At 41.2% G+C, this 25,641-nt stretch overlaps 1 protein-coding gene across 1 annotated transcript in view; it reads left to right on the top strand.

Moving 5' to 3' along the window:
• DOCK8 (dedicator of cytokinesis 8) overlaps window positions 1-25,641 on the top strand; it is a 190,065-nt gene that overhangs the window by 120,480 nt on the left and 43,944 nt on the right. Inside the window, exons 19-27 of the mRNA XM_081065762.1 lie at window positions 3,640-3,735; window positions 4,454-4,688; window positions 7,560-7,724; window positions 9,396-9,565; window positions 12,251-12,340; window positions 14,558-14,653; window positions 17,703-17,852; window positions 19,550-19,663; window positions 23,046-23,201. Coding sequence (XP_080921888.1) covers window positions 3,640-3,735; window positions 4,454-4,688; window positions 7,560-7,724; window positions 9,396-9,565; window positions 12,251-12,340; window positions 14,558-14,653; window positions 17,703-17,852; window positions 19,550-19,663; window positions 23,046-23,201 — 1,272 coding nt within the window. The remainder of the gene's footprint in view (window positions 1-3,639; window positions 3,736-4,453; window positions 4,689-7,559; window positions 7,725-9,395; window positions 9,566-12,250; window positions 12,341-14,557; window positions 14,654-17,702; window positions 17,853-19,549; window positions 19,664-23,045; window positions 23,202-25,641) is intronic.

Raw genomic sequence — 25,641 nt, 5'->3', positions numbered from 1 at the left:
TCTTTCTATCTGAAGTGAGTCTGTTGTAGGCAGCATCTATAAGAGTCTTGTTTTCTTATCCATTTAGCCATACTATGTCTTTTGATTGGAGCATGTAATCCATTTTGATTTAATGTAATTGTTGATAGGTATGTCGTTATTGCCATTTTATTATTCATATTTTTGATCTTTTTTTAAAAGAAGTCCCTTCAACATTTCTTGTAATACTGGTTTGATGATGATGAGCTCCTGTAGCTTTTTCTTGCCTGGGAAGCTCTTTATCTGTCATTCAATTCTAAATGATAGATTTGCTAGGTAGAGTAATCTTGGTTGTAGGTCCTGACTTTTCATCACTTTGAATATTTCATGCCAATCTCTTTTGGTGTGCAGTTTTTGTTGAGAAATCACCTGACAGTCTTGTGGGAACTCCCTTGTAGGTAACTAACTGCTTTTCTCTTGTTGCGTTTAAGGTTCTCTCTTTGTCTTTAACCTTTGGCATTTTGATTATGATGTATTTTTGGGCTCATCTTCTTTGGGGCTCTCTGCGCTTCCTGGGCTTGTATGTCTGTTTCCTTTTCCAGGTTAAAGAAGTTTTCTGTCATTATTTCTTGAAATAGGTTTTCAATTCCTTGCTCTGTCTTTTCTCCTTCTGGTATCCCTACGATGTGGATGTTGGTATGCTTGATGTTGTGCTAAAGGCCCCTTAAAAATCTCATTTTGGGTGGTATTTTTCCTTTTTGCTGTTCTGATTGAGTGTTTTCTGCTACCTTATCTTCCAAATTGCACTGCTTCATCTAATCAACTGTTGATTCCTCTAATATATTCTTCATTTCAGTTATTAATATTCTTCACTTCTGACTGGTTCCTTTTTATGTTTTTCTGCCTCCGTTTTTATGTTTCCTATCTTTTTGTTGAAGTCCTCCCTGAGATCACTGAGCATCCTTATAACCAGTGTTTCGAATTCTGCATCTGGAAGATTGCCTGTCTCCATTTTGTTTAGTTCTTTTTCTGGAGCTTTGTTCTGTTGTTTCATTTGGGGACATGTTTCTTTGTCTCCCCATGTTGGCTGCATCCCTGTGTTTGTGTCTATGAATTGGTATTGGTGGAGTGATGTTATGTAGTAGGTATCCTGTGGGGCCCAGACACACAGTTTCCCTGATCACCTGAGCTGGCTGCTCCAGGTGTGTCCCTTGTGTGGGTTGTTTGTGCCTCCCGGTTGTAGTTTAGCCTTGGTTGCTGTTTGTACATCAGTGGGAGAGAGTGACCCTTGGGCTGTTCTGCAAAACATTACAAAAGAGCCTATGGACCGCACCAACACCAACTCTCATCTTCTCAGTATGGTTGGGTTTACACCAATGAGTAGGTTTACACCAATGAGTATTATTTTGAAGCAAGTCCCAGATATAGCATTTCATTTACAAATATTTTACTATGTATCTAAAAAGATAAGGGCTCTTGTTTCGAAACCATCACAATACCATTGTTATGCCTTAAAATTAGTAGTTCCTTAATATCTTCAAATATCCAGTCAGTGTTCAAGTTTCCAATTATCTCATGACATCGTATTTTTATTTTCAGTTGCTTGTTTGAATGAGGATCCAAATAAGGTCCATACATTGCTATTGGTTGGCATGTCTTTTAAGACTCTTTTAATCTACAGAGTTCCCTTCATATCTTTTATTTTCCTTGCAATTTTCAAATTGAAGAATTCCCAGGAACTTGAATTTAGTTCCAAGATTTACAGTCAACTCTCTTACCTACTCTGACTACCCATTCCTCATCCCCAGTCTGTTCTGTTTTTCTCTTGTTTCCTTTTTTCTTTGGCGAGAGAAGCTTTCTTTGCCCTGGGCCACAGGACCGTGCCTAGATTTAGACCAAAACTGTTCTCCGCAGAACCACCTGATTTAACCAGAATGCATTCACAGACATTCCCTGATTACTCTTTGTGATTTGGACACGTAGTCCCTTCTGGTGCCCTCAAAACCACCTTTGCACTGTCAAGCTGCATTCTAATCTCTTAGAGCCTTCAGCTTAGCTTCTTAATGCTGTAGACAAACCTGGCTTTTAGAGACAAAGAAACTTTGATCCAAAATCCAGATTCTGCCACTCCCTAGCTGTATCATGTAGGTAAATTGCTTACTCTCTCTGCTTCTCAAAGATAAAATCTAGCCCATACCTGCCTATAAGGTTGTTGTGGGTGGATGTTAAATGAGATAATATCAAGCAGCAAACTCTATGCTTAAGTAACTATCAGTTTCTTTTTCCTACTTACCCTAAGCTATCTTTATTGATATACCCTCAGTTGCCCCTAATATCCTTTAGACCTGTACTGTCCAAAAGAGTGCTACCAGCCACATGTGGCTATTAAAATGTGGCTACTCCAAACGGAAATGTGCTGTCACTATAAAATACAAACTGGGTTTCAAAGGCTTGGTAGAGAAAAAAGAATGTAAAATATATCATTCATAATTTTTATGTTGATTACATATTGAAACAATAATCTTTAGGCGATATTGGGTTACATGAAACATAGGATTAAAATTATTATCCTATGTTCCTATTTAATTTTTGAAATGGGGCTACTAGAAAATTTTACATGACTTATATGGCTGGCATTGTATTCTTAGTGGGCAGTGCTACTTTAGCTCATACATGGCAGACTCTGCTGCCCTCAGGAGCTGGACTCGTTCATGAGTGCCAGGTCCTGGTGGAATTTGTTCATGCTGGAGATTGTTCGTCTCCGGTCACAGCTGCTCCTTCGCTCCACAGATCAGGCCATTCTGGGATGTAAGCCCAATGTCTTCATCTTCCAGTTCTCAAAAGAATTAGAAAAACAGGCTTTCATGTGTAATTTTCTGACTTTTAAACGTTGGCAACTAATTCAAAACGTTTCCAACACTGGGCCAAACAGAACTTATTGATGGGCTGGATCCAGCTTTGGACCCCAGTTTGTGACTCGGTCTTAGAGAGTTCCAAAGGCTGACCACCCCATGCCTCCTACCCCTGCAAATACAGCATACTTCTTGCCACCAAAATGCAAGAGACACAAAATCCACATTCACATGGCTGTGCCAGGCGTTGCCCTCCTCACCCAACAACTGGAAGACAATTCCAAGGGAATTTAAGGCAAGAAATGGTCTCTAAAGACTCTAGAGCTATTGATAACATAAATGCTATAAAAGAGTTATTTTAAATAATTAAAGCAGGATGGCTACTTGGAAACATTTGGTTAAAAGAGAAAGTAATTGCAGGCGCTCAAAAGCATTAAATTTTTATGTTGTGTAAAGATACACTTTATCCTGACATTCCTGATGAATGAGGACATCACTGTCATATGACTTTATTTCAATTCCTGGAATCAAGAATTATTAATGCCGGTTAAAAGCTTCAAGACAGATCACTCAGTTCAAATCCCTCCTTTCAACATGAGAAAACAAAGGCCCAGAAAGTTTAACTGACTTGTCAAAGTAAAAATAACTAGTTCAGTACAGAACTGGACTTGAACCCAGGGCTCCTAACTCCAAGACCAGTTATATTAGTTTTCTGGGGAGTTTACTATTTGTATGACCCTGACATTTACAGTCAAGTTGCTTCACTCTGCTTGTTAGTAATCAGGAAAAGGGATTGAATTGCTAATCTTTTCTTTTTTCTTTAACACAGAAAGTCCCTGTACAGAATCCTCCCATTAAGTGGGCTGAAGGACATAAGGGAGTATTTAATATTGAAGTACAAGCTGTTTCTTCTGTTCACACCCAGGTAAGAACCATCAACGTGCACTTCACATCAGTGCCAGAGAACTGATAATGAGGATGGGGCTCGGTAGAGAGCCCCCTAAGGACAGTCCAGTGAAAAGATCAATGAAAATCTTTGTGCGTGGCTAAAACAAAATAACCTTTGGTTCTTATAAACCTGTTCAGGTTTTATTTGTTGTTCAAATGTAAAGAACTTATAAAAAGGTTGAACACCTAAATGAAGGAACACAGTACCTGCACTGTTGGCTGAGAAATTGTGGGGAACCTTCATTTGAAGCCTCTGTCTCATTTCCCTCTGTAATTTTCCGTTCTGTCTCATTTCCCATCGTATCTTATTTCCCTCTGTAATTCTGCCACTTCACCAGCCTTTCTTTTTTTCACTTCCACATTCCCTCCTTTTCCTACCACTGTTTGAGTTTTGCTCTGCGTAGACCCCTTTTTGGCCTGTATTTGCTTACCCGGTGTGCTTGTCTCGGCTCACAGAATACGTCAGAGTCCAAATTATTTTCTTCAGTGAAAAATTATTGGGACGTTCACTTTAGTGCATCCCACTCTGCAAAGCAGTCCGTAACCTTGTTGTAAAACATCCGTGGCTTAGAACTTCTGGTCTGAAACATTGGATAAGAGGTTCTGCCTATAAGGAGCTATTTGATTGTGGTTATGAAGTCACTGGTGAACGTTGATGGGCTAAGACCCATGAGGCCTGCTGTCTGCCTTCCCAGGACAACCACCTGGAGAAGTTCTTCACCCTCTGCCACTCCCTGGAGAGCCAGGTGACCTTCCCCATCCGCGTGCTGGATCAGAAGATCACCGAGACAGCGCTGGAGCATGAGCTGAAGCTCAGCATCATCTGCCTCAACTCCTCCCGCCTGGAGCCCCTCGTGCTCTTCCTGCATCTGGTGCTGGACAAGCTCTTCCAGCTGTCTGTGCAGCCCATGGTCATTGCCGGCCAGACAGGTAGGAGCCTGTGGGGCTGGGAGGAGGCAGCCATCCCTGGTGTTAGCAAACGCGGTTTTCCAGAAATCCCGGGAGCAGGGGCAGTGTGATCTTCCCTTCTGGTCATGATGTGAGTCCCAGGGAGGCTAAGTCCAGTGCTATTTTTTTTTTTTTGAAACTTCCTGGATGTTATATATTTAAAAAAGTGATAGAATACTTAAAATTATCACTTTTAAAATAAATGTATTAAATGATTAGAGGCAACCTTTCAAATTCCTTTCCTGGTCATTGATGGGTTTCTTTCACTTCTAAGATATTTTTGTTTTCTTGACCAACAAGGAAATATAATGTTTTAAAGAAGAGGACAACTCATGTTAAACGGAAGGAAAGAAACTCTCTCAATTGAAATGCAATGTAATCAGTTTTTTACATTGAGATATAAGGCACATACCGTAAAATTCACAAAAGTGTACGGTTCAGTGGTTTTTAATATATTGACAAGGGTGTGCAACTATCACTACTAACCTGATTCCTCAACATTCTCATCAGCCCCAAATGAAACTCCATCCTTCTTAGCAGTTACTCCCCATTCACCCTTCCCCTCAGCCCCCTCTGGCAACCAATCATCTGCTTTTCTGTCTTAGAGTATATTTTTAGTGCTCTCCTTTTAACAAATCAATACCAAATACAATGTGTGACGCTTCCTTTGGAAATAATGTCGTGTAAGACGGGGGTCCCTTCGTTCTCCTGACTCCTGCAGAGGCAGACAGGTTTCTATAGGGCATTTTGTCTGACACTCTTCCGAGCTGGGCTTGTATTATTCTGTGCTAGCGAGTTCAGCAGATGTCTCTTGGGTACCATTTGTGCTCCCAAGACTGCTAACCGTTGTATGCTTCACAGTAATAATCAAGAGCATGTTTGACCTCACAGGACTGGCGATACAGTGATGAGCCACAGCCGAGGAGAAGAGTCCTCAAAAGGACATAGCTAAATTGGGTTGGGGGGCATGAAAACATTCATCTGGGAGGACGAAGGAGGCCCCTAGGAAGAAGACAGTGTTTGAGATGGCCTTGAAGGAGGGGTAGAGGGAAAGCAGCCAAAATGTGGACAGTTAAATGAGCATGGCAAAAGTGAGAAACAGAAAAGCAGGGGAACACCAGGAAAGGCGTAACTAGCACAATTGGGCTATGGAAGATGAGTAACGTGGTGGGGGACGGAGGGGCTGCTTGCTGAACTCGTTGGCTTTCAGAGGCAGAGAAGAGTGTGTCTTCTTCATCCCTTGATTTGCATTGTATCCTAGGATGCGTCTCTTGTGGTTTCCGCAGAGAAGACATCCTGTATTGTAGGCTAACTTTTCACATGGGTAGCTGTCAGCTCTCCAGCTAGATTCCAGCAGAGTGGTGACCTCCACTCTCCCTAGATTTCTTTCTATACCTCCCACATATGTGTCACACTGCTCTGTTTGTCTCAGCTATTTAATACAGACTTGTGTACTACACAAAGTGTTCATTCACACATTTCGAGCCTCTCCTCCTTAGCAAGTTGCCACCTTGTCGTGGAGATGACAGGGTGTTGGGACAGGCAGAAGGAGTAGAGGCATCTGGAGTACAAGCATTTATTCAGACCTGTCTGTGTCAGGCACTGTGGAAGGCACAGTGGGGAGACCAGAAAGTACTTTGCCCCAACCGGGCTTCCAGCCTGCTCAGAGACACAGGATTTACCACCAGAAACAGCCAGAAAAACTTTTGATTTGATGTCGCTTAAGCCCTGTACTGAGTGGGGTTAGAGGCTTTGTGGAGGGGATGGGATTGTGTCAACCATCGAAGTGTTGGTGTGAATTGATGGGTGGGAGCAAGGATGGCTTTCTAGGTGAGGACAACAGCATGAGCAAAATCACAGAAACAGCAGACATTTGATGGAGACAATACGATCAGAGCCTCATGTTAAAGAAAGTTGAACTTGAGCAGAAAAGGGTCCACGGTTGGATAAATAGGGTAGAGCCAAACTGTGGAGTGCTGAAGCTGCAGAACAAGAGTGTATGTGATAAATCAATCCTTTGTAAAGGTCCACTGTAGAGACGGACATAATACACATACGTTTTTAGATCAACCTGTACACCAGTACAGAGTCTGTGTTCTGCAACAGTGCATCTCAAACCATAGTGTGCATGAGAATCACCTGGGCATCTCAAAATGCGGATTCTGACTCAGGGGCTCTGGGGAGGGGCCTGACATTGTGCGTCTCTAACAGGCTCTCAGGTGATGGTGATGATATCAGGTAATGGTGACGACTAAGTGAGGTACTTAGACCTCACTAAGTACCGTGTTTCCCCAAAAATAAGACCCAGCCGGACAATCAGCTCTTATGCGTCTTTTGGAGCAAAAAATAATATAAGACCTGGTCTCATTTTACTGTAATATAAGACCAGGTCTATGATATGATATGATATGACATGACATGACATGACATGATACGATATGATATAATATAATGTATAATATAATACTGGGCCTTACATTAATTTTTGCTACAAAAGACGCATTAGAACTGATTGTCTGACGAGGTCTTATTTTCGGGGAAACATGGTAGCACCTGTTCACAACATGGTTTAGAGAGGAGAGGATGTCTGAATAGCCTCGCATCTTTGTCATGAAAAACCGCAGTTCTGGCAAGAGGAGGAAGATGAGGGAGGACATGTGAAGTCATTGGCAGACAGCAGAGCCGGCACGCTGGAGCTGCCTAAAACCCTCGTCCCACCCCAGGCTGTCATCTTGACCAGCCTAGTTCCTTTGGTCAGCGGTCAGGACACCTTGTCACTGCCCCCGAGAACATTCCACGTCGGGTTATTAAGGACTGACTGTGAAGCTGCCTGTTTTTATCTTGGTTCCTCAGCCAACTTCTCACAGTTTGCCTTCGAGTCCGTGGTGGCCATCGCCAACAGTCTGCACAACAGCAAAGACCTGGGCAAGGACCAGCACGGGAGGAACTGCCTGCTGGCCTCCTATGTGCACTACGTCTTCCGGCTGCCCGAGCTGCAGAGAGAGCTGCCCAAGTCAGGTAGCGTGGCCTCCAGGGCGGAAGGCTGCTGGGCAGGGCATCTGCACCCCGCCTCACGGCCGCGGAATTCCGGTTAAAATAAAAAGCCTGAAAGTTACATTTTATTTTTCAGAATGACACAAAACTAACGGGAATGTTAAAATGAAAAGTTTATGTCTACATGTTTCTCTCTTGCTTTCTTCCTGCCTCTCTCCTCCTTTTTATACTCTAAGCTCTTGTTTTTCCTGCCTGTTTGATAATCCCTCACTGGTCTTTACCCAGTTGGGATTTTCTGATTCCGTTAGGATCTCTTTTCTAAACAATTGTCATTAAAATATAGCTAACATATTAGTTTCAGGTGTACACCATAGTTATTCAACTTTTATATACCTAAAGAAGCAGTCATCGTAAGTCCAGCAACCATCTGACACCGTACCACGCTGTCACAATATTATTGACTGTATTCCCCATGCTGTACATTAGATCCCAATGACTTATTTGTTTTATACTTGGAAATTTGAACCTCTTATTCCCCTTCACCTTTTCCCTCCCGTTTTAAATTTTTTAATTACAGTTGACATTTAATATTATTTTATATTAATTTCAGGCCGGTGTACAGCATAGTGGTTAGACATCTATATGATTTAAGTGATCCCCCTGACCAGTCTAGTGACCACCTGGCTTTATACATAGTTATTACCATATTACTGACTATATTCCCTATATTTTATGTCACCATGACTATTTTGTAATCAACAATTTGGGCTTCTTAATAGGATCTCTTTTTCAAAACATGGAGAAATGGCAACAGATGCCTAGAATTCTAGGATAATAATAAGAAAAATAATATATATATATTCTATAGTAGTGATAAGCAGTGGTTCCTAAATTTTTCATTATGAAAAAATAAATCCCTTCTCTCATTTCCCTCAAACTAAACTTTTGAAATAATAATAATTCATTTCTCCACTCTTCGTTATTTACATAGGTAATAATCAAACAGAACTTCTGGTCAGCATGATATAAAAGGTATCCTAGTTCACAAAGTTTCAGGCCCTAATGAAGAAACTTGGCATTTTTATTAGTCCATGTAGCCTCAATTCAAGTAAACCTGCAACTTTTATTGAGTTTTTAAAAACACTGGTAATATGCCATAGACACACATAATCCCTTTTGAAGACACATAAATACTTAAAGGTGAAAAACATCAATATATAGTATGTACTTATCCTCATAAGTTTCAGATGATTCCTTGGATTCTTAAATCTCAGAAAAGCTTACTGTATCACTTGTAAAGTTGTCATTATTTACATATTAGTAAAATGTATCCACATATCCAGCTTGTCTTGAGAAATCAGAAGCTCTGGCAACCCTGGAGGCTACTTCCCATGGCAATAAGAGGCTGGAGCTGAGTAGCAGCCCCTGCCTTTGGAGGAGGCATGTGTTTCCAGTTTGGCACAGTCCTCACCACTCCCTACTGCCTTACACCCTATCGACTTCTCTCCAAAACATTGCCTCGCTGGGCTCCCCTAGGCATTTGATAAGAAAACCCTAATTCCAAGGACTATTCCAAGACCCAGTCTAGTACGTTTGCATTCCACGATCTATCCTATCCCTCTTCGGTTCCTTCTCAAGCCCAGAAGTGACTCTGACCTCCTTTCTGTTGACATGTCTGTACCTGGCGGGGTGCAGGTGGCCCCACTGCCCTCCCTGACCCTCGCTACCACACATATGGACGCACATCTGCTGCCGCTGTGAGTTCGAAGCTGCTGCAGGCCCGGGTGATGAGCAGCAGTAACCCAGACCTCGTGGGGACACACTCTGCAGCCGACGAGGAAGTTAAGAATATCATGTCTTCAAAGGTAAGGATAATGTCAAACCCTGGAAAGTGACGTGGGCTTTTTAATTTTTAACTAACGCTTAGAGAAACAACACAACATCAAACACTACTGCTGCTCACTGTGTTGGTCAAATGTACTTCGCTTTAGGGTTTTGAATGTTCTTTTCTTTAGAAGTGATTGAGGCCATTCTGAAAGATGCAGAGACAAGACTGGCATTTTGAGGATCTGTGCAGAGTTAGTTAGCTGTGGTAGGATGTTTATAGGGCATAGATGGTTTAGCCACAGGGAGTCACTAAATATCATGAATTTTATTTCCAAGGAAAAAAATCATCTTTAACTTTCTTTGATGCCTAAAAAGGCATTTTTTATTTTATTCTTTCATGTCTGTCTTTTAAACTCATTAACATCCATAGATTGATTATCCCATATAATAATCCCAAAGAGGAAAGCCAAATTTTATAAACAAATAAAAACTAAGATCCTGAAAGGATTGGTGACTCTCCCTATGTTTTTTTTTCTGCCATGGATTCTTTGGTTTTTCTAGATAAACATTTTTATTTTATAACAGTTTTAGAGTTATAGAATTATTGTGAATATAGTACAGAAAGTTTTTCATACCACATACCCAGTTTCCCTGTTATTGATATTTTCCATTATAATAGTACATTTGTCACAGTTAATAAACCAATATTGGTATATTATTATTATTAACTTAAGTTCATATTTATTCATATTTTCTCTGTTTTCCCTTAATGTCCTTTTTCTGTTCCAGAATACCATATTATATTTTGTAGTCATGTCTCCTTAGGCTCCTCTTGGTTGTGCTAGTTTCTTAGACTTCCCTTGTTTTTGATGACCTTGACAATTTTGAGGAGTACTGGTCAGGTATTTTGTAGAATGTCATTTGAAATTTTAGAGATCGTGATGTAATTCACATACCAGAAAATTCACCACTTTTAAAGTCTATAATTCAATGTTTTGTTTTGTTTTCACAAAGCTACCATGAATTCTTAGTCTGAAATTTCTTTCTAGTTATCTGTGGCCTCAAAGTGGCTAAGCTTTTAGAGTAATACCATTTCCCCTGATGAAGATAAATCAGACTCTCTGGGTTTTGACAGTTTCCCATACAAAATCCACCCACTTGAGACAGTCTGTTGTAAGAAAGGGAATCTGGACACCAGGGGTGGGTCGGCTCTGACACCAGCCAGCCATGTGGTCATGGGCAAGCCAGCTCTTGCCCTGAGCCTCGTCCTCATCTCCGCTGAGGTTCTGAACCCTGGCTGAACTTAACATTATCGTCTATGCATCTTTGAAAAGCACTGGATCCACGCCCGCCCCCCCACCCCCAGAGATGCTGATGATGTATAGTTTGCACCATAAGAAATTGTTCATATTCTGCCCTTTTTGACTCACAAAATAAACCCAGGGAGGCACTGGAGATGACTCATACCAGTTCCTAAGAGCTGATTGTTCAATTAGCAGAATTTTTTGAACCAGTTGTTAAACACAGACATCTAAAAAATAAATTATATGAACTAGCAATTAAGTTAAGTACAAACAAAGGTAACCTAAATGCAATGGGGTATCCTGAATTGTATCTTGGAACAGAAACGGGACATTAGTGGAAAAGCTGCTGAAATCTGCTTAAAGTCTGTAGTTTAGTTGACAGTAATGTGCCAGTGTTCATTTCTGAGTCTCAACAAACGTATCATAGTTGTGTAAAATATTAACATTAAGGGAAGCTGGGCAAAGGGTGTACTGGAACTTTCTGTACCACCTTTGCACTTATCCGTACATCTAAAATTATTCCACTTTAAAAAGGTGGTACTCAAACTTATCCCTTCCTAATTATTCTATGACATTTTACTATTATCTATGTTCTTGAGGTTATTTTTGCCTATTGTATCTGTCTGGTGGCAATACTATATAACGGTTTGCTACTGCGTATCTCTTCTCGACATTATGTTCAGTGATGTCACGTTACCTTAAAATCAGCCACGATGGAAACAGTTACAGCACAGAAATTGGCCAATGCTATAAGTGAGCCCCTCCCCAGAGAACTGGTTGTTAAACACTTGCCAACACACCATGGTTCAACCTCATATTTAAGATCCCTTTAAGCAATATACTTGGCTAATTAATCGTCCAAGGGACAAGTTGTCTGCAGTCATCATCAACAGCCTTGATCGTACTGGTTTCTTTAATTAAAGTAAAAATATTAAATTTCTATATAGACTGGGTTAAGAATTTTCTAACGGTTTTGTAGTGAGGGGAGAATATTTAGGCCAAAGTGGTTTTTGACAATTTCTTAAATGCCAAGTCTTGGAGGCTAGGTACAGTACCGTACTACCCCACAGAGGGGCTCTGTTCCCACATGCTTTTTCTCAGCTTTCCCAATAAAGTCACAGACTGAATGCTGAAGGGACCCTTAAGTATCCCCTGGTACTGAACCTAGGTTTCAACGAGAGGTTACTACACACCAAACGGTTGAGTGCTTATCTCAGGAGCAAATAGCGTTAGGTGTAATTTGACCTTCTTTGTCTTGTTTTATATTTATTCATGACAATTGTTTTACCTTTGTAAGCAGAAAAAAAAGTAGGAAGCCTATTCAAAATGAGTTCTGAGGTGGTGGTTTCCAGGCTGCCGTCTCGTCTTTCCCGTTAACCACTGTCCGTGGACTGTTGAGTCATGGTTTGTGTATTTCAGGTGGCTGATCGCAACCGGATGTCTTACTATTGCTCTGGCAATAATGATGCTCCGTGTGCGACCGGAGCCCCAAGGCCCGCCAGCAAAAAGGTACTGCGCAGGGCAGCATGAGGGTAACCGGCCTGCATCTGGTTCCCGCCACACGCATGCACACGCACACGCACACACACACTTTGCGGGCCCTGTCTCTCATCCCCCATTTTTTTGACCATGTAATTACCTCTTAACTCAGTGGTTCTCCAAATTGCCGTGCATCAGAAATACCTGGGTGGCTTGTTAAAACTGATTGGTGGACCCGACCCCCAGAGTTTCTGATTCAGCCGATTTGAGGTGGGGCCCAAGAGTTTGCATTTCCAACAAGCCCCCAGCTGATGCTGGACCGGGGACCACACTTGGAGAATGACCGTATTAGTTTCTTTTTTGGTAGAAGGTGAGCTGGAGACAAATAATTAGGTATCATTTATTACAATACTTTCTATATCAAAGGAACATGAAAAGCATCTTCATGATTCTAATCAGCCTTACTTATGAGTTCAGAGACTTTACTAACGGTCAGACTGCTCATTAGAACTCTTTATATTAACAAAATTGTCCAATCATAGTCGTGGCCTGTGTGGTCTAAGGGGTGGGGGTAGGGGGGAAACTGTCTGTTCCAAGTTTTCTCCTCTGCCAGGAACCCAAGAGTCTCAACTTTATAGCAGCTACTTACGTTAAGGTCTTGAGTGTCTTTCAAGATTTCTATTCAAATGGAAGGCATTTGCAACAGCTGATTCCATAGGGACATGTATATTAAACAGGCAAGGAAGGAAGGAACCCCAGCATAGCTGACTTTGGACTGGGTGAGGGAAAGATCAAGCTTGGGGAGGCCCTTCCAGGGCTGCAGACTGCAGGAACTTAGGCACTGAAAATCTGGGGAGAGGAACCAGCAGTTAACTGTGAAAGAGGGGAAAGAAGGTACAGCTAGGTGCTCAAAATAATTCTCACTTACTCTACAACTTAGCTGCTGTGAGCTTTGCAGTGACTGATTACAGGTACCCTTTTCCTTTTTAAAACCATGATTTGCCTACAGCCTGACTGCCTTCAGACAGAGCCTGACTTCTTCTGGGCATAGTCATATTTGGCTTTGCAATGGCTTTGTGCTAACTTGGTTTCTGGTCATTTCAAAGACCAGAAGAGAATCATTTCATTTCAGAGGGATGCTTCACCAGTGTGTTTTCCTACACACAGAGCTCGTTGGCTATTTTCTGTAACCTCGGGAGCAATGTGTTCTTGTAATAATGTTGCCCAGTAAGCAGCATAAATTACTTTAAGAAGCAGTTTATCCTTCTCTAATCTCTTCTTGCCATAAGACTCTGGCAGTCAAACTGACCTATTTTCCAGAGGTTATCTTTGAAGCTGGTGGAGCATGTCTTTCCTACAGGGAAAAGACCTGTGTGTAGCCAGGTTACATCATGTGCACGCTTAGAACACCTGCTAAGTTAACACTCAGCTTCTTGCCTCTCCCAGCTGGCAGAGCTCCATTTAAGACTCCCAACAGCAAATAAATGTGTTAACATGCATTAAGATTATAAAGGTTTCACTCACCTGGCAGAATGATAAGCTTCAGCTTTCTCCTTTCATCACCAGTACCCAGTGGAGAAGTCAATAGTTAGCATACCCAGACATCTGCACGTAGATTTTCCATTTGTCTCCTTTTAGCTTAGCTGAGTAACTCTCAAATTTTAATGTACATAGAATTAATAAATTGGGTTGTATGCATACTGTACATTATGGATAACTTAAGGGTTGGTCAGGGCAATCTTCGCGATCATCATTTTTTGTTTTAGGTGTTGAATTTAGAACTTATCTGCCACATCAGTCAGTACCCTAGGATGTCGTATTAGGGTGTTCAAATAGTTTTAGCTTTCTCACCAACAGATTTTAAGGATGAGAAAACTGAGGGCAGAGAGAGGCATGGCTTGCACATGGTCACAGGATCTGAGAGGAAATGCACAGACAGTCCCGGTTCTGACTGCGGCCCCAAAATGCAGACTCACGCCCATGCTGAGCCCGTTCCTTCAAACCCAGCCCTCCTGTATGATACCACCACCGACGTCCTCCTACCTACCTGAAATGTCCTCCAGTCTCCGGTTATTTCAGCACTGACTTTGCCATCCACCTGTGGTCTAGCACATGTAGGACCCAGGCGTCAGTAACTAATAAGTGATTACAAGTGGCCAAAAAAGAAAAGAGGTGTTGGTATATAAAGCATTTGTCCTCACAGACGGTCATTACAGGAGCATAATGTTTTCTGTGTCTGTTGTCTAGCATTTTCACGAGGAGCTTGCCCTGCAGATGGTGGTCAGCACTGGCATGGTGAGAGAGACTGTCTTCAAGTATTCCTGGTTCTTCTTCGAGCTTCTGGTGAGATTCTTGTACATTTACCTCTCGGCTCAATAGGACATGAAAAGCCCATTGCAGAAAGGCAGTGAAATGGCCCATGTTAGGAACGGACATTTTATCCATTGAGTTGCTCCCTCTGAAAATCTGGGATCATTCCTTAAAATCTAATTCTCCTTCACTCCTCCACCCATCTTCCACCAAATTGCGTTGATTCTGCCTTGAAAATCTACCTCCAACCTGTCACTTTTCACCATCTTCACCACCCGCCACCTGGTCCGGCCACCATCATCTCTCAGGTGCCTGTCATAATAACTTCCTCCTTCTCCTGCCTGCATTCGTATTTTCCCTAGCCTATCCATTCTGCAGAGGGCTCCCAATATTAAACAGATAATGTCACTGTCCTCTTTAAAACCCTTCAGTGATTTTTAGACTGCTGGAGGTAAAGCACACATTTTTGTCATGGCCTCCAAAGCCCTGGTAGAATTCTGTTTTCCTCCATCTCTAACCTGTGACAAAAATGAGGGCAGGAAGTGGATAAGAACCAGGACCTCGCCCTTCTCCTCCCCTCTGATCCCCTGCTGAAACCTCCATGGCCAGCTCCAACCGGAAACCCAAGGACAAGGAGGCCTGAGAGATGTAGTCCATGGAGATCAGCTTCCAAGGTTCAGAGACAGATGGAAAAGGGCAAGAAATGGACCTACCTAAGGGCTGAAGTGGAGGCAAATGGAAACTATCAGCCTCAGCCAGAACTGTGCAAGGAAATTGATCTCAGGCTCAGACAGGGCACCCTGTCCTCCATGCATTGTGTGTGCATTTGCTCTACAGATGCCCAGGAAGTTGTTTCAAAACCAAAACAGTTTCTTTCTTTCTTTTTCTTCCTCACTAAGAAGCTTGAGAAGAAAGACAGCCTCCTCAGGCTTCGCCAACACCCTGGGCAGTTTAATACGTTTCAGTTGTGTTAATGCCAAAGCAGTAATGAACCACCACTTTAGCATTACAGGTGTTGAACACAGTTCTTGGGTGAATTTCATACTTGCTAATGAGTACACCCCTGTGCTTCTAGAAATGGCTGAGCCAGACTGTGGGGATCCAGAGGTAAATGGATGACCTCATTTACTCACGACATGAAGTTCTGTACCAAGGGGTTCTTTAGAGGTGCCCCTGCTTTGAATGGGTCACAGAGGCCAATATGGGGGAAAATACTTGCCTGCCTTCCCCACCCTACAAATAATGGGCCAACCATCCTCTAATATTTTTACTTGGTGCCCCTCTCTGGAGATCCAAAGGACATTGGATCAGTAGCTGGCAAGTTGCTCACAGTCTGGAAAGAGGCCATTAGTTGCAAGTACAGTATTGTGAGAATTATTTATGTGTTGTAGGATGGCCAAACCTAGCAGGCAGGAGCTGAATACAACAGTGAGTTCTAAAAGCCTGGTGCGGGGGTAGGTTAGCCAGCAGAGAATCAGGATTAGGGTAGCCCCAAACAAAGAGGCTTTGTCTTCCTAGGTCCTTTGTTAGCATGAGAGACATTTTTGTCAGGCAAAAATGGGGTCCAGTTCCCACCCCTCATTCAGGTCCTCTTACCAAGTGTATGAGACTCTGTGGGCTACAGACACATCTGCATGTCCTGAACCAAGAAGGATGCTGTACGTGAAGAGAAACTATGGTTCTTATACCGGCCTTTATGTTCTTTCGGATTTTATGTTCTTAGCTCTTCCCCAAGCTGACCATAGCTTATAGCTTTATCTTAAAACATGAAACACATAAACCCTATCTATCTGTTTTTCTTTTCTTAATCTCTCTCTCTCTCTCTCTCTCTCTCTCTCTCTCTCTCTCTCTCTCTCTCTCTCTCTCGCTCATCTATTTGTGTCAGTGCTGATGAAAATTTCCAGTCATTCATTCTTAGAAATAGAAATCTGTTGTTAGTGCAGAAAACTTCTTCCATATAGCTCTTGGAAGTAGAGGTCATTTTTTCCCATACAACTGTCTTTGTCCCCTCTTCTTCAAGCTCTGACCCAGGGGGTCACTTTCAGGCAAATGTGGGCAGTTTAACTTCCAGAGCCATTTCTTTTCGCGGCAAGTCTCTGACTAGCCTGGACACTTCCCTGAAAATGACTTCGGAGGGTAGGCACCCAACTATAAGAACTCCCAGTCTTTCCTATCAGACCTAATAGTTCCAAGCAACTTCCAACCAGGACAAGACGTAACCTCAGACTGTATCAAAGGGAGTAGTTTGTACCCATGCATTTCCTGGCCTGAGGAAGAAATCCAAAAAATAAGCATGATCGTGACTGAAAATTTTGCCTACACATTGAGCTGGTGGTATACCAGTCATAACACAATCAACAATTGACACATAGCTTTTTATTTTAATACATGTATCATAAATATATTAAATACATCAATATATTTAAATATATATATAAATGTAAATATAAATGTAAAACAAGTTAGTCTTATAGAATTCAAAGCATAATTTCTCCCAGAGGCAATGTTCCAAATAGTGGTTAAGTTTCCAGCTCGCATACTATAGAATTGTTTCTGGAAAAACTGTGCTCCTGTTTCAACTTGACAACAAGATAGGAGGATCATTTATCCTCATTTCTCCTGACTGTAGTTTCAGGGACAGAAATGACTTCAGTTCACATCCAAAACAGTATCATAAGCTGTTCTTTTTCTGTGATGTGTTGTGTGCTCTGATAGATTGAGGGCTAAGTGAGTCTGGGAGCCCAGCCTGGGTCTGCCTTCCCGGACGTAAGCAGTTGAGAGAAGGGGGAGTCTTATGACACGGTAGCTAAAGAATTAAGCTCCCTGGCTTTGTCAGCAGCAAGAAAGAAGCCCCTGACTTGGGGTCAAGAAGAGGACACCCTTCCCACCTCCTGCCACCATGGTAACCACTTGTGTGTCAGGAGCATTTTTTTTAGTCCTGAGCCTGCTTGGGCAACCATCAGCACAGATAAAGTATTAGAAAGTCTATTGTTAATGAGCTTTTCTAGTCTTTTCCCCTTTTCTACAGTGTACAAGCAGGTCACCAATTTCCATGTTGACATTTCCCCCATCCCCTCTGTAGGTGAAAAGTATGGCCCAGTATGTACACACCGTGGACAAACGGGACAATTTTCGGAGGACTCGTTTTTCTGACCGTTTCAAAGATGACATAACTACTATTGTTAATGTGGTCACCTCAGAGATTGCAGCCCTTTTAGTAAAACCAACAAAGGTAACTGTGTTATTTTACTTTCTAAATTTTTCACCTTGAGCATATATTATTTTCAAAATCGGAGAAAAATAAGCATCATCTTAAAACAGTGATTTAAACATAACCAACTATACATGACAACTAAATCCTGTGTCTTATACTGGAGGGGATTTTGGGATGGGGCAGGGGAATTACAATAAAGAAATTGCGATATGGAATTACAGTAGTTTAAATTATAATTGCATCAATGTGGAGATGAGAGAGAATATTCTTGTTTTTAGGAAATATACCCTGCAGTATTTTGGGGTCCATGGGCACGATATTTGCACCCTACTCTCGAATGGTTCAGGAAAAAAAAATGTATATATGGGGAGAATGATAAAGCTAACATAGCAAAATGTCAAGTATTGGTGAATCTGGCTAAGGGCATACAATTCTTTGTTATTATTTTTGTACCTTTTCTATAAGTTTTACATTATTTCAAAATAGAAAGTGAAAATATATATAAAGTGAAACAGAACAAAATGTTTAAAGGTAACTATAAAATTTGAGGCAGCAGGATCATTATTAATATCTTTATCATTATGAAGGATTTGTATAGTACCGAGTGCTCATGGGAAGATTTCCCTTTGGTTATTTCTTGTGGCAAACTTTGTGAGACCAACAATTCTATCTCCATTTTGGCAGGCATGAAAAATGAGGTACAGTGAAGTAAACCAATTTTCCAAAATCACATAGCTGGCCGTAAAACCAAGAATTTTCAGACAGTCAGTTAAACTGCTCAGGAGTGGCTAATGCAGAGGACACTGAGCGCTCGAGGATTTGCCACTCAGTGATCCTGTGGAAACTTCTTTATCAGGTCTCCACCCATGCCAGTGGCTGCTCAGCTTGGCCTGGATGTGAAAATTGCACATCATAACAAGAGGAAAATATTTCCAAGTCATATTTTTAATAGTGTCAGAAAAAATTGATTTATCATTCAGAGAATAAAAGATGTGACCACGAAAAAGTGAATCCCTGATTGCTCTGAAGTGCTGTAAAAATCCCTCATAAATATGAGCACTGTGAAATAATAAAAACAAAACCTTGACCTCAATTCATACAAGAGTTCGCTGTACTATGTATGCCTATGACCTCCCTTAGGCTGGAGATGCTGTCTAATTGAAGGAAAAAAATCCTTAGGTGAAAAATGGATTATTTTATTCTGATTTGACTTTCTGCAACAATCCTTACAAGTTAAGAATCTGTCTCATTGAATATAATGAATACATTTCAAGTTAGTTTTGCTAAAATAGTTATCAGGATCAAATAAATTATGGTAAGCCATATGGAGAAATATGAGAAACTAGAATGTAAGAAAATCATCATAAGGTAATGTTGAATGAAAAAATCCAGGACCCATCATTGTATATAGTGAATGAGGTCAATTAGATACATATAAATATGCGTGTAGTTAAAAAGACTGGAAGGAGATGTACCTAAGTATTCACAGTAGATAAAGAATTTCTTGATTCAACCGAACACTCATGGCATCAGTTAAGTTCTAAATTATATTTGCTATAATTTTGCAGAATTACCCGCTTTGCCCAGTATTTCCCAGAGAAACACTGTCTGTGAAAATAGTACCTGCCTCTCCCAACTTTCCCACCAGGGACCTGGGAGTTTATGACCAGGGTTTGCCACAAAATGATTTGGGTGTTTATATGTTTGTTTTTAAGGAAAATGAACAAGCAGAAAAAATCAACATCAGCCTGGCTTTCTTCTTATATGACCTTCTCTCACTCATGGATCGTGGCTTTGTGTTTAACCTCATCAAACATTATTGCAACCAGGTGAGTGTTCCCACAGACACAGCCATGTTGTTCCTGGTTCCTTGTCACCTGATGTGATGCTTGTTACCATGGTCTGCTCTCTCACTCATTGCCTAGTTAGACAACTTGAGTTGTACATTCTGGGTTTTATGTCCCTAGATACATTGGTTAACATTTCTTAATATCAACCCAGCACAGAAAGGCCAGCCAGTTACTCTACAGGAATTGAAATTTGTTAGTGATCTGATCTGCTTTCTTCAACTTAACATTTAACAGAAATTACATGACTGTAGCATTCAGTCTTTGATCAAGAATAGAATTCAAAGTATGAGATCTCTTTTCATATATTAGGGTAATTAATTAAATTGCAGTTGTGAAATTCTGACTTTAAAAAACCCTGATAAAATAAAAAAGAGACTGCATTTCACTTCACTGTGCACAAAGCAAAAATTTCATAATCCAAGAGTATCTCATCAGTGCCATCTCCCCCACGTTTTAAATGGAATTCTACTTGCATTCACTGTCCCCTTCAAATTGTCCCAACAATAGTAATCTAAGTAGCAGTTATTATTGTTCCCACTCCTTTCCTTCCAAAGTCTATTTTCGCCATCACCACCACTCTCATTGCCTCTATCACCACTACATGCCACCATTGTCATCACCTCCGACCCCCACTCTCACTGTCACCCACCACCTACCACCTTCACCATCACTGTCACCACCACTGGTTTCTTCCTGTGGACCAAGCATACTCTGAAGCACTTCATGGAGATCATGTCATTTAATCTTTGTAAGGTGTTACCGACATTTGGCAGAGGACAAAGCTAAGGTGTAGAGGAGTAACATAACTTGTCCAGGGAGGAAAGAACTATGTCTGCCTCACTCCAAGATAGAATGGATTAATCACCCTGTTCTGCCAGGTCTGACTTTCTCTGTTAATCCCTTAGTGACTTGAAATAAGTCTTTCAACTTCTATGGGTCTCATTTCCTCATTTGTAAAATAAAAGGATCTCCCCTCCCCTAAATTTTCTAAAAGAAGTCCTAATAAGGACGACACTTATCAAAAGAGAATCCAAGGAGAGAATCTTGTCACTGCTCACAGGTGAGCAGTGTTTATTACCAAAAGGAAAGTAAGGACTCAAAAGTAGACATCCACCTGCCTTACAAATGCATGTGTTTATTTTCTCTTTTCCTCTGTCTTTCTCTTTTTAATCATTTCCTTTTCCTTTAATTTACCCTCCTTTTTCTCACCCTTTCCAATCTCAGCTGCCAGAGAACCTTAGATTAAGAATCTGGAAACCTGTGTTCTAATTCAAGTGATGCTATTAAACCGCTGTGCTTAAACTCTTCATGGGCTGCAAAAAGCCAAGGCTGGATTAGATTTAGCCAGGTTGCAGTGTTTTGATTCCAGCTCATTGTCTGCCAGTGACATCAGTGGATATTACTGAGCACACAGGCCTAACAAAACCACCAACACCAGTCTATGGTGATTTAATCATTGGTTTCAGCTGTCTAGGTACAGTAGCACCATCAGACCTAGGGTTTCCACATGGGAATTCCCAACCGTTCTCAGGAATTCCTTTCGCTTTCCCATTCCCGAATCCCAAGATATAAACTGCTTCTGTTCTCCACGATGAATCGTTTCCACAAAGTGACGGCCGATACTACCAACCACCTGGGTTCAAGGAGCCAATTTTCCCAATTTCCCGACCAACTTTTCTCTGGATTCAGGAACGGGAAGGCGAAAAAAATTCCTGAGACCGGGCGGGAATTCCCGTCTGGAAACCCTAATCATAGCTGAGGCAGGTTCAATTCTTCCAAAGTCCTCCGATTTTATCATTTTGCATAACCTGATTCAAGCATTCTGTCATGCTTTCTGTCATTTGTAGACTTTGTGACCATGAGTATTAACTTAGTCTTTCATTACTAGTCACTAAGAATAGACGAATCTAGTTGTTCGGTGGCTCTGTGGCTTTCAATGTGCCACTGTTAGTACCAATCCCTTGGGGAGGCTCCCTGAGGCTACCAGTGTGGGTCCTGACTTCTGGGGAGGATGATTCAGGAAATGCATGTTATTCTGTTCTAAACATCACTGAAATTAGTTTTGAAATTTCTGTCTTTAGTGAAGTCTAAAGGGACCTATGACAGATACTCAGTGTGGCCTTTCAAATGCAGATATCTTGTGTTTTCATGTTCTGATTCCTGACTTGATCCAACAACACTTTGGGAATGACCATTAAGTTATGGGCACTAGAGTGAATTCTAATCAGTTCAATTTGCTGGTGACCCCTTTGGTCCAAAATCAGCCAGCAAGGCACATTGATAAGAGTCATTGTTCTTATACGGAAGTCATACGTTTTATTTTTTATGTAATACGTAATAGTATTCATTCAAATAAACGTCTAACTACAGATTGAGTCTATAGGCAAAATGCCACAACACAATGGCTTCTCCTAAAATGACTGAAAATATGTACTCATTTAAATTATATAGTTTATAAAATTGCTCTTAAAGTGCATGAAGAGGAGGCATGAAGAGGATAAGATGCAGGTTTCCTGTGCTGGAGTGGAAGAGTGTTTATGATGATATACTGAGAGGTTCAAGGTCCAGCAAGACCCTCCATTTCCTGTTTTGCTTTAAGAGAAGCTGCTTCTGAGTCATAGCCTAGAGTCTGGATCCTTCAGTTGTCAACTTACCCAAGGGAAGCAGGAGCTCTCTTCCAGCCTGTCACCTTTGTCAGCTTTTCCTTGCTTATTTCGTGGTTTGTTTATTTAAGGGAAGATATTTTTCCGGAAAACTCTTCCAGCTTTCTCTTTCTTTCTCTACTTCCTCTTCTGCCACTTTGAGGCAGACTCCTTGGCTTTTTTGCAGGGACTAAATACTTTCCTAAGTAATTTGATGCTCTCATCTAGGGAACTGGTTTTTTTGAGAACTTCCCATTGGGGCCTTTAATTAGAAACTACAAAGAACACTTGTAGCATTAAAGTCATCTAGTCATATCCATTAGTTATGTGTGGACCCATGTGGGGCCGAGTCCTTTCATTTAGTTTCTCAGACACAGTGGGGATTTTGTAAAATTAATTATATTGTGTTCCACTGAAGACATACCTCCAGATTATTTCCAATACAGGCTTGCCATGGTATTACAAATTTGACAAGGGTAGGGGCAAGAATCCCCATTTTGGACAGCTGTTAGGCTACAATGATGAAAAGGAACAGTAATGGATGAAAACTTCCTGGGCCTCCCTGTAATGCAGAGTTTGCCATCTGTTGTGCTGTCTCATTCATTTTTATTAAATTGATTGCCTTAATCTGGGGAGATAAGATGTTTTTGTGTCTGTCAACCTCAACTCCATTTACCTTATAATAAACACTTCTTTCCTCTTCTCATTTTTCGTCCCAGCTGTCAGCCAAGCTGAACAACCTTCCAACGCTCATTTCCATGAGGCTGGAGTTCTTGAGAATCCTCTGCAGCCACGAACACTATCTCAATCTGAACCTCTTCTTTATGAATGCGGATACTGCACCACCATCTCCCTGTCCCTCCATCTCCTCCCAGGTAATCAGCTGACCGAAAGAATCGGTCAAGCTATTTCAGTTAATTAGCATAGTTTAGTCATTTATTCCTATAACGGTTAGTGTAATTAGAAGAAAACTCAAGCAATTCAGACAGATCAACTGTCCAGATACACACAGGTACGCTACCCAAAGTTGTACTATCTAACTAATCATGTACAAGCTACGTGATTGGTTTTTTCCTAGGCTCTAAGGTCCCTGCTAAGGCCAAGTAGAGCAAGGAATGCAGATACATGATGAAAATTGAGAAATGGGTAGAAAAATCACATATCTCCCTTTGTCTGATGTTCATCACCTTTCTCCTTTAGCTTGATAGTCTCCTTTGTTCACGTCCCTTTTCCTACACCCCAGCATTGTAACATTTATGACATTGCAGGTTCCCTTGTATTGATTCCAAAATGCCTGAATAGTGGTTTTTAACATGGATATTCTATCTTTGAACTCTCTTAGGACTTTTTGCTAATACTGTTACTCAGTGGAATTCAGTACGAGTTCACCTTGAATCATCTTCCAGATAATTTTGCTCGTGAAGCACTAAAATGATCTCATCATAAACTAATCAAATACCCTGTTTTATAGAGTATATTTCTAACAAGTTTGTTCTTTTTTTTATTGTGCCCTTAATTATTGTATTTTTTTCTTTTCATTAGTTTCAGGTGTACAAAACAACATATGATTAGATATTTACACCCCTCACAGAGTGATAACCCCAACAAGTCTACTACCCATCTGACACCGTACATAGCAATTCCAATATCATTGACTGTATTCTCTATGCTGTACTTTATATCCTACGGCTGTGTGTGTGTATATGTGTGTTGTGTGTATTTTAATTATAATTGACATTCAGTATTATTTTATATAGTTTCAGGTGTACAGCGCAGCAGTTAGGTATTTATATAATTTATGAAGTGATCTTCCTGATAAGTCTAGTACCCATCTGACACCAGACATAGTTTTTACAACATTATTGACTATATTCTCCATACTGTATTTCACAATCCCCGTGCCTGTTTTTGTGACTACCAATTTGTACTTCCTCAACCCTTCACCTTTCTCATCCATCCACCCAACCCTCCTCTAACAAGTCTCGCTCTTGATCAGCCAAGAAAAGTAACACTTGTATTAATGGTTAGAGACAGAGCTTTGACTGACAGGACCAATCATTGTGAAAAACAGTATTTCCCAAGTTAGGTTCAGTGGGCTCCAGATTCTACAGGATGTTAGAAGGTGTTATGCAAATACAGGATTCCAAAATCAGATCAGTTTTGGAAACCCTATATTAGCAGGTTTCTTTGCAGAAGGCCATCCAAAAGTCTCTAACTTGTTCATATAAATTGTAAATGCCCCAGGGGTGGTGTAGGAGGAAATGGGAGGAGGTGTGTGATAAGCAGTGATTTCCAAAATGATTTGACTACAAAAACTTTTTGTTTTTCCTTCATAGATTTCTCAAGGGACTAGTCTCCTCTAGAAAAACTTTAAGGAAATGTTATTTTATAGTCACATTCCATTTATAGGGAACAAATCAACAGCTCAGAGCAGCAGACAAGATTTATCAATATTAAGTTCTATTTCTGTTGCCTAGTCCTTGATTCTGGCACAAAGATGAAGGTTTGCCATATTAATTTAAAAAAAAAAATCTTGGCCATTCATGCCACATGACATGAGCCGGATATTAACTACATGACTATCTGAGTGTGACCTGAGAAAGATCTGACTTACAGGCAACAATTCCAAATGTGCTAACTTTGCCCTAGGGCCTCTCCCACATTTCCCTTCTGACTACCCCAGGGAGTTCGCAAACCCAGGGGCCAGGCCCAGCCTCACCAAAACTAAAGGATTTCCAGAGACATTGTAGATTCTCTTGGTGAAATATAAAGTGTGCTGCCAGGATAAGAGCACAGGAATTGCCTAGGACTGGGAAATCTGACACTTCCCTGCCTGACACCCCGGCTAGTCTCCAGACCAGCAAAACTCAAACAATGTGCGTAATCCATATTTAGAAGTGCAGCTCAGTAAACAGGGGCCTCCAATAAAGGGGGCAGTTTGTTATAGAGGAATCGCCTGCTCTCAGCTACAGCATTGAATCCAGTTCCCAGTTCTCTATCCTGTTATTGTCATCCTAGGATTTTAATCTTCAACTTTTGATTGTGGGTAGGGAAGATAGTGTTACTCACTGTGTGAAAGACCCTGAGTGCTTTGTTTTTGTCTTTTCCAATGGGCAGTTTTCCATCTGCAATAATGGGAAAAAGCAAAGTGACCACTCTGTGTCTCGGTTTCCCCATCTGTCACGTGGGGGGGAGTAGCGGTACCTGCCTCAGTGGGTTGTGCTTGCAAAGCCTGGCCATAGCACATGCTCAATAAACATCAGCCCTCGTGCTTTTGATTCCAGTTCTTGTTACTCATAGAACTGCTCCGTGCAT

Source organism: Rhinolophus hipposideros (assembly GCF_964194185.1).
Source record: "Rhinolophus hipposideros genome assembly, chromosome: 11".
Classification (NCBI taxonomy): domain Eukaryota; kingdom Metazoa; phylum Chordata; class Mammalia; order Chiroptera; family Rhinolophidae; genus Rhinolophus; species Rhinolophus hipposideros.
Note: the sequence above shows the minus strand (reverse complement) of the source record. Positions and strands in the feature narration are given on the sequence as shown.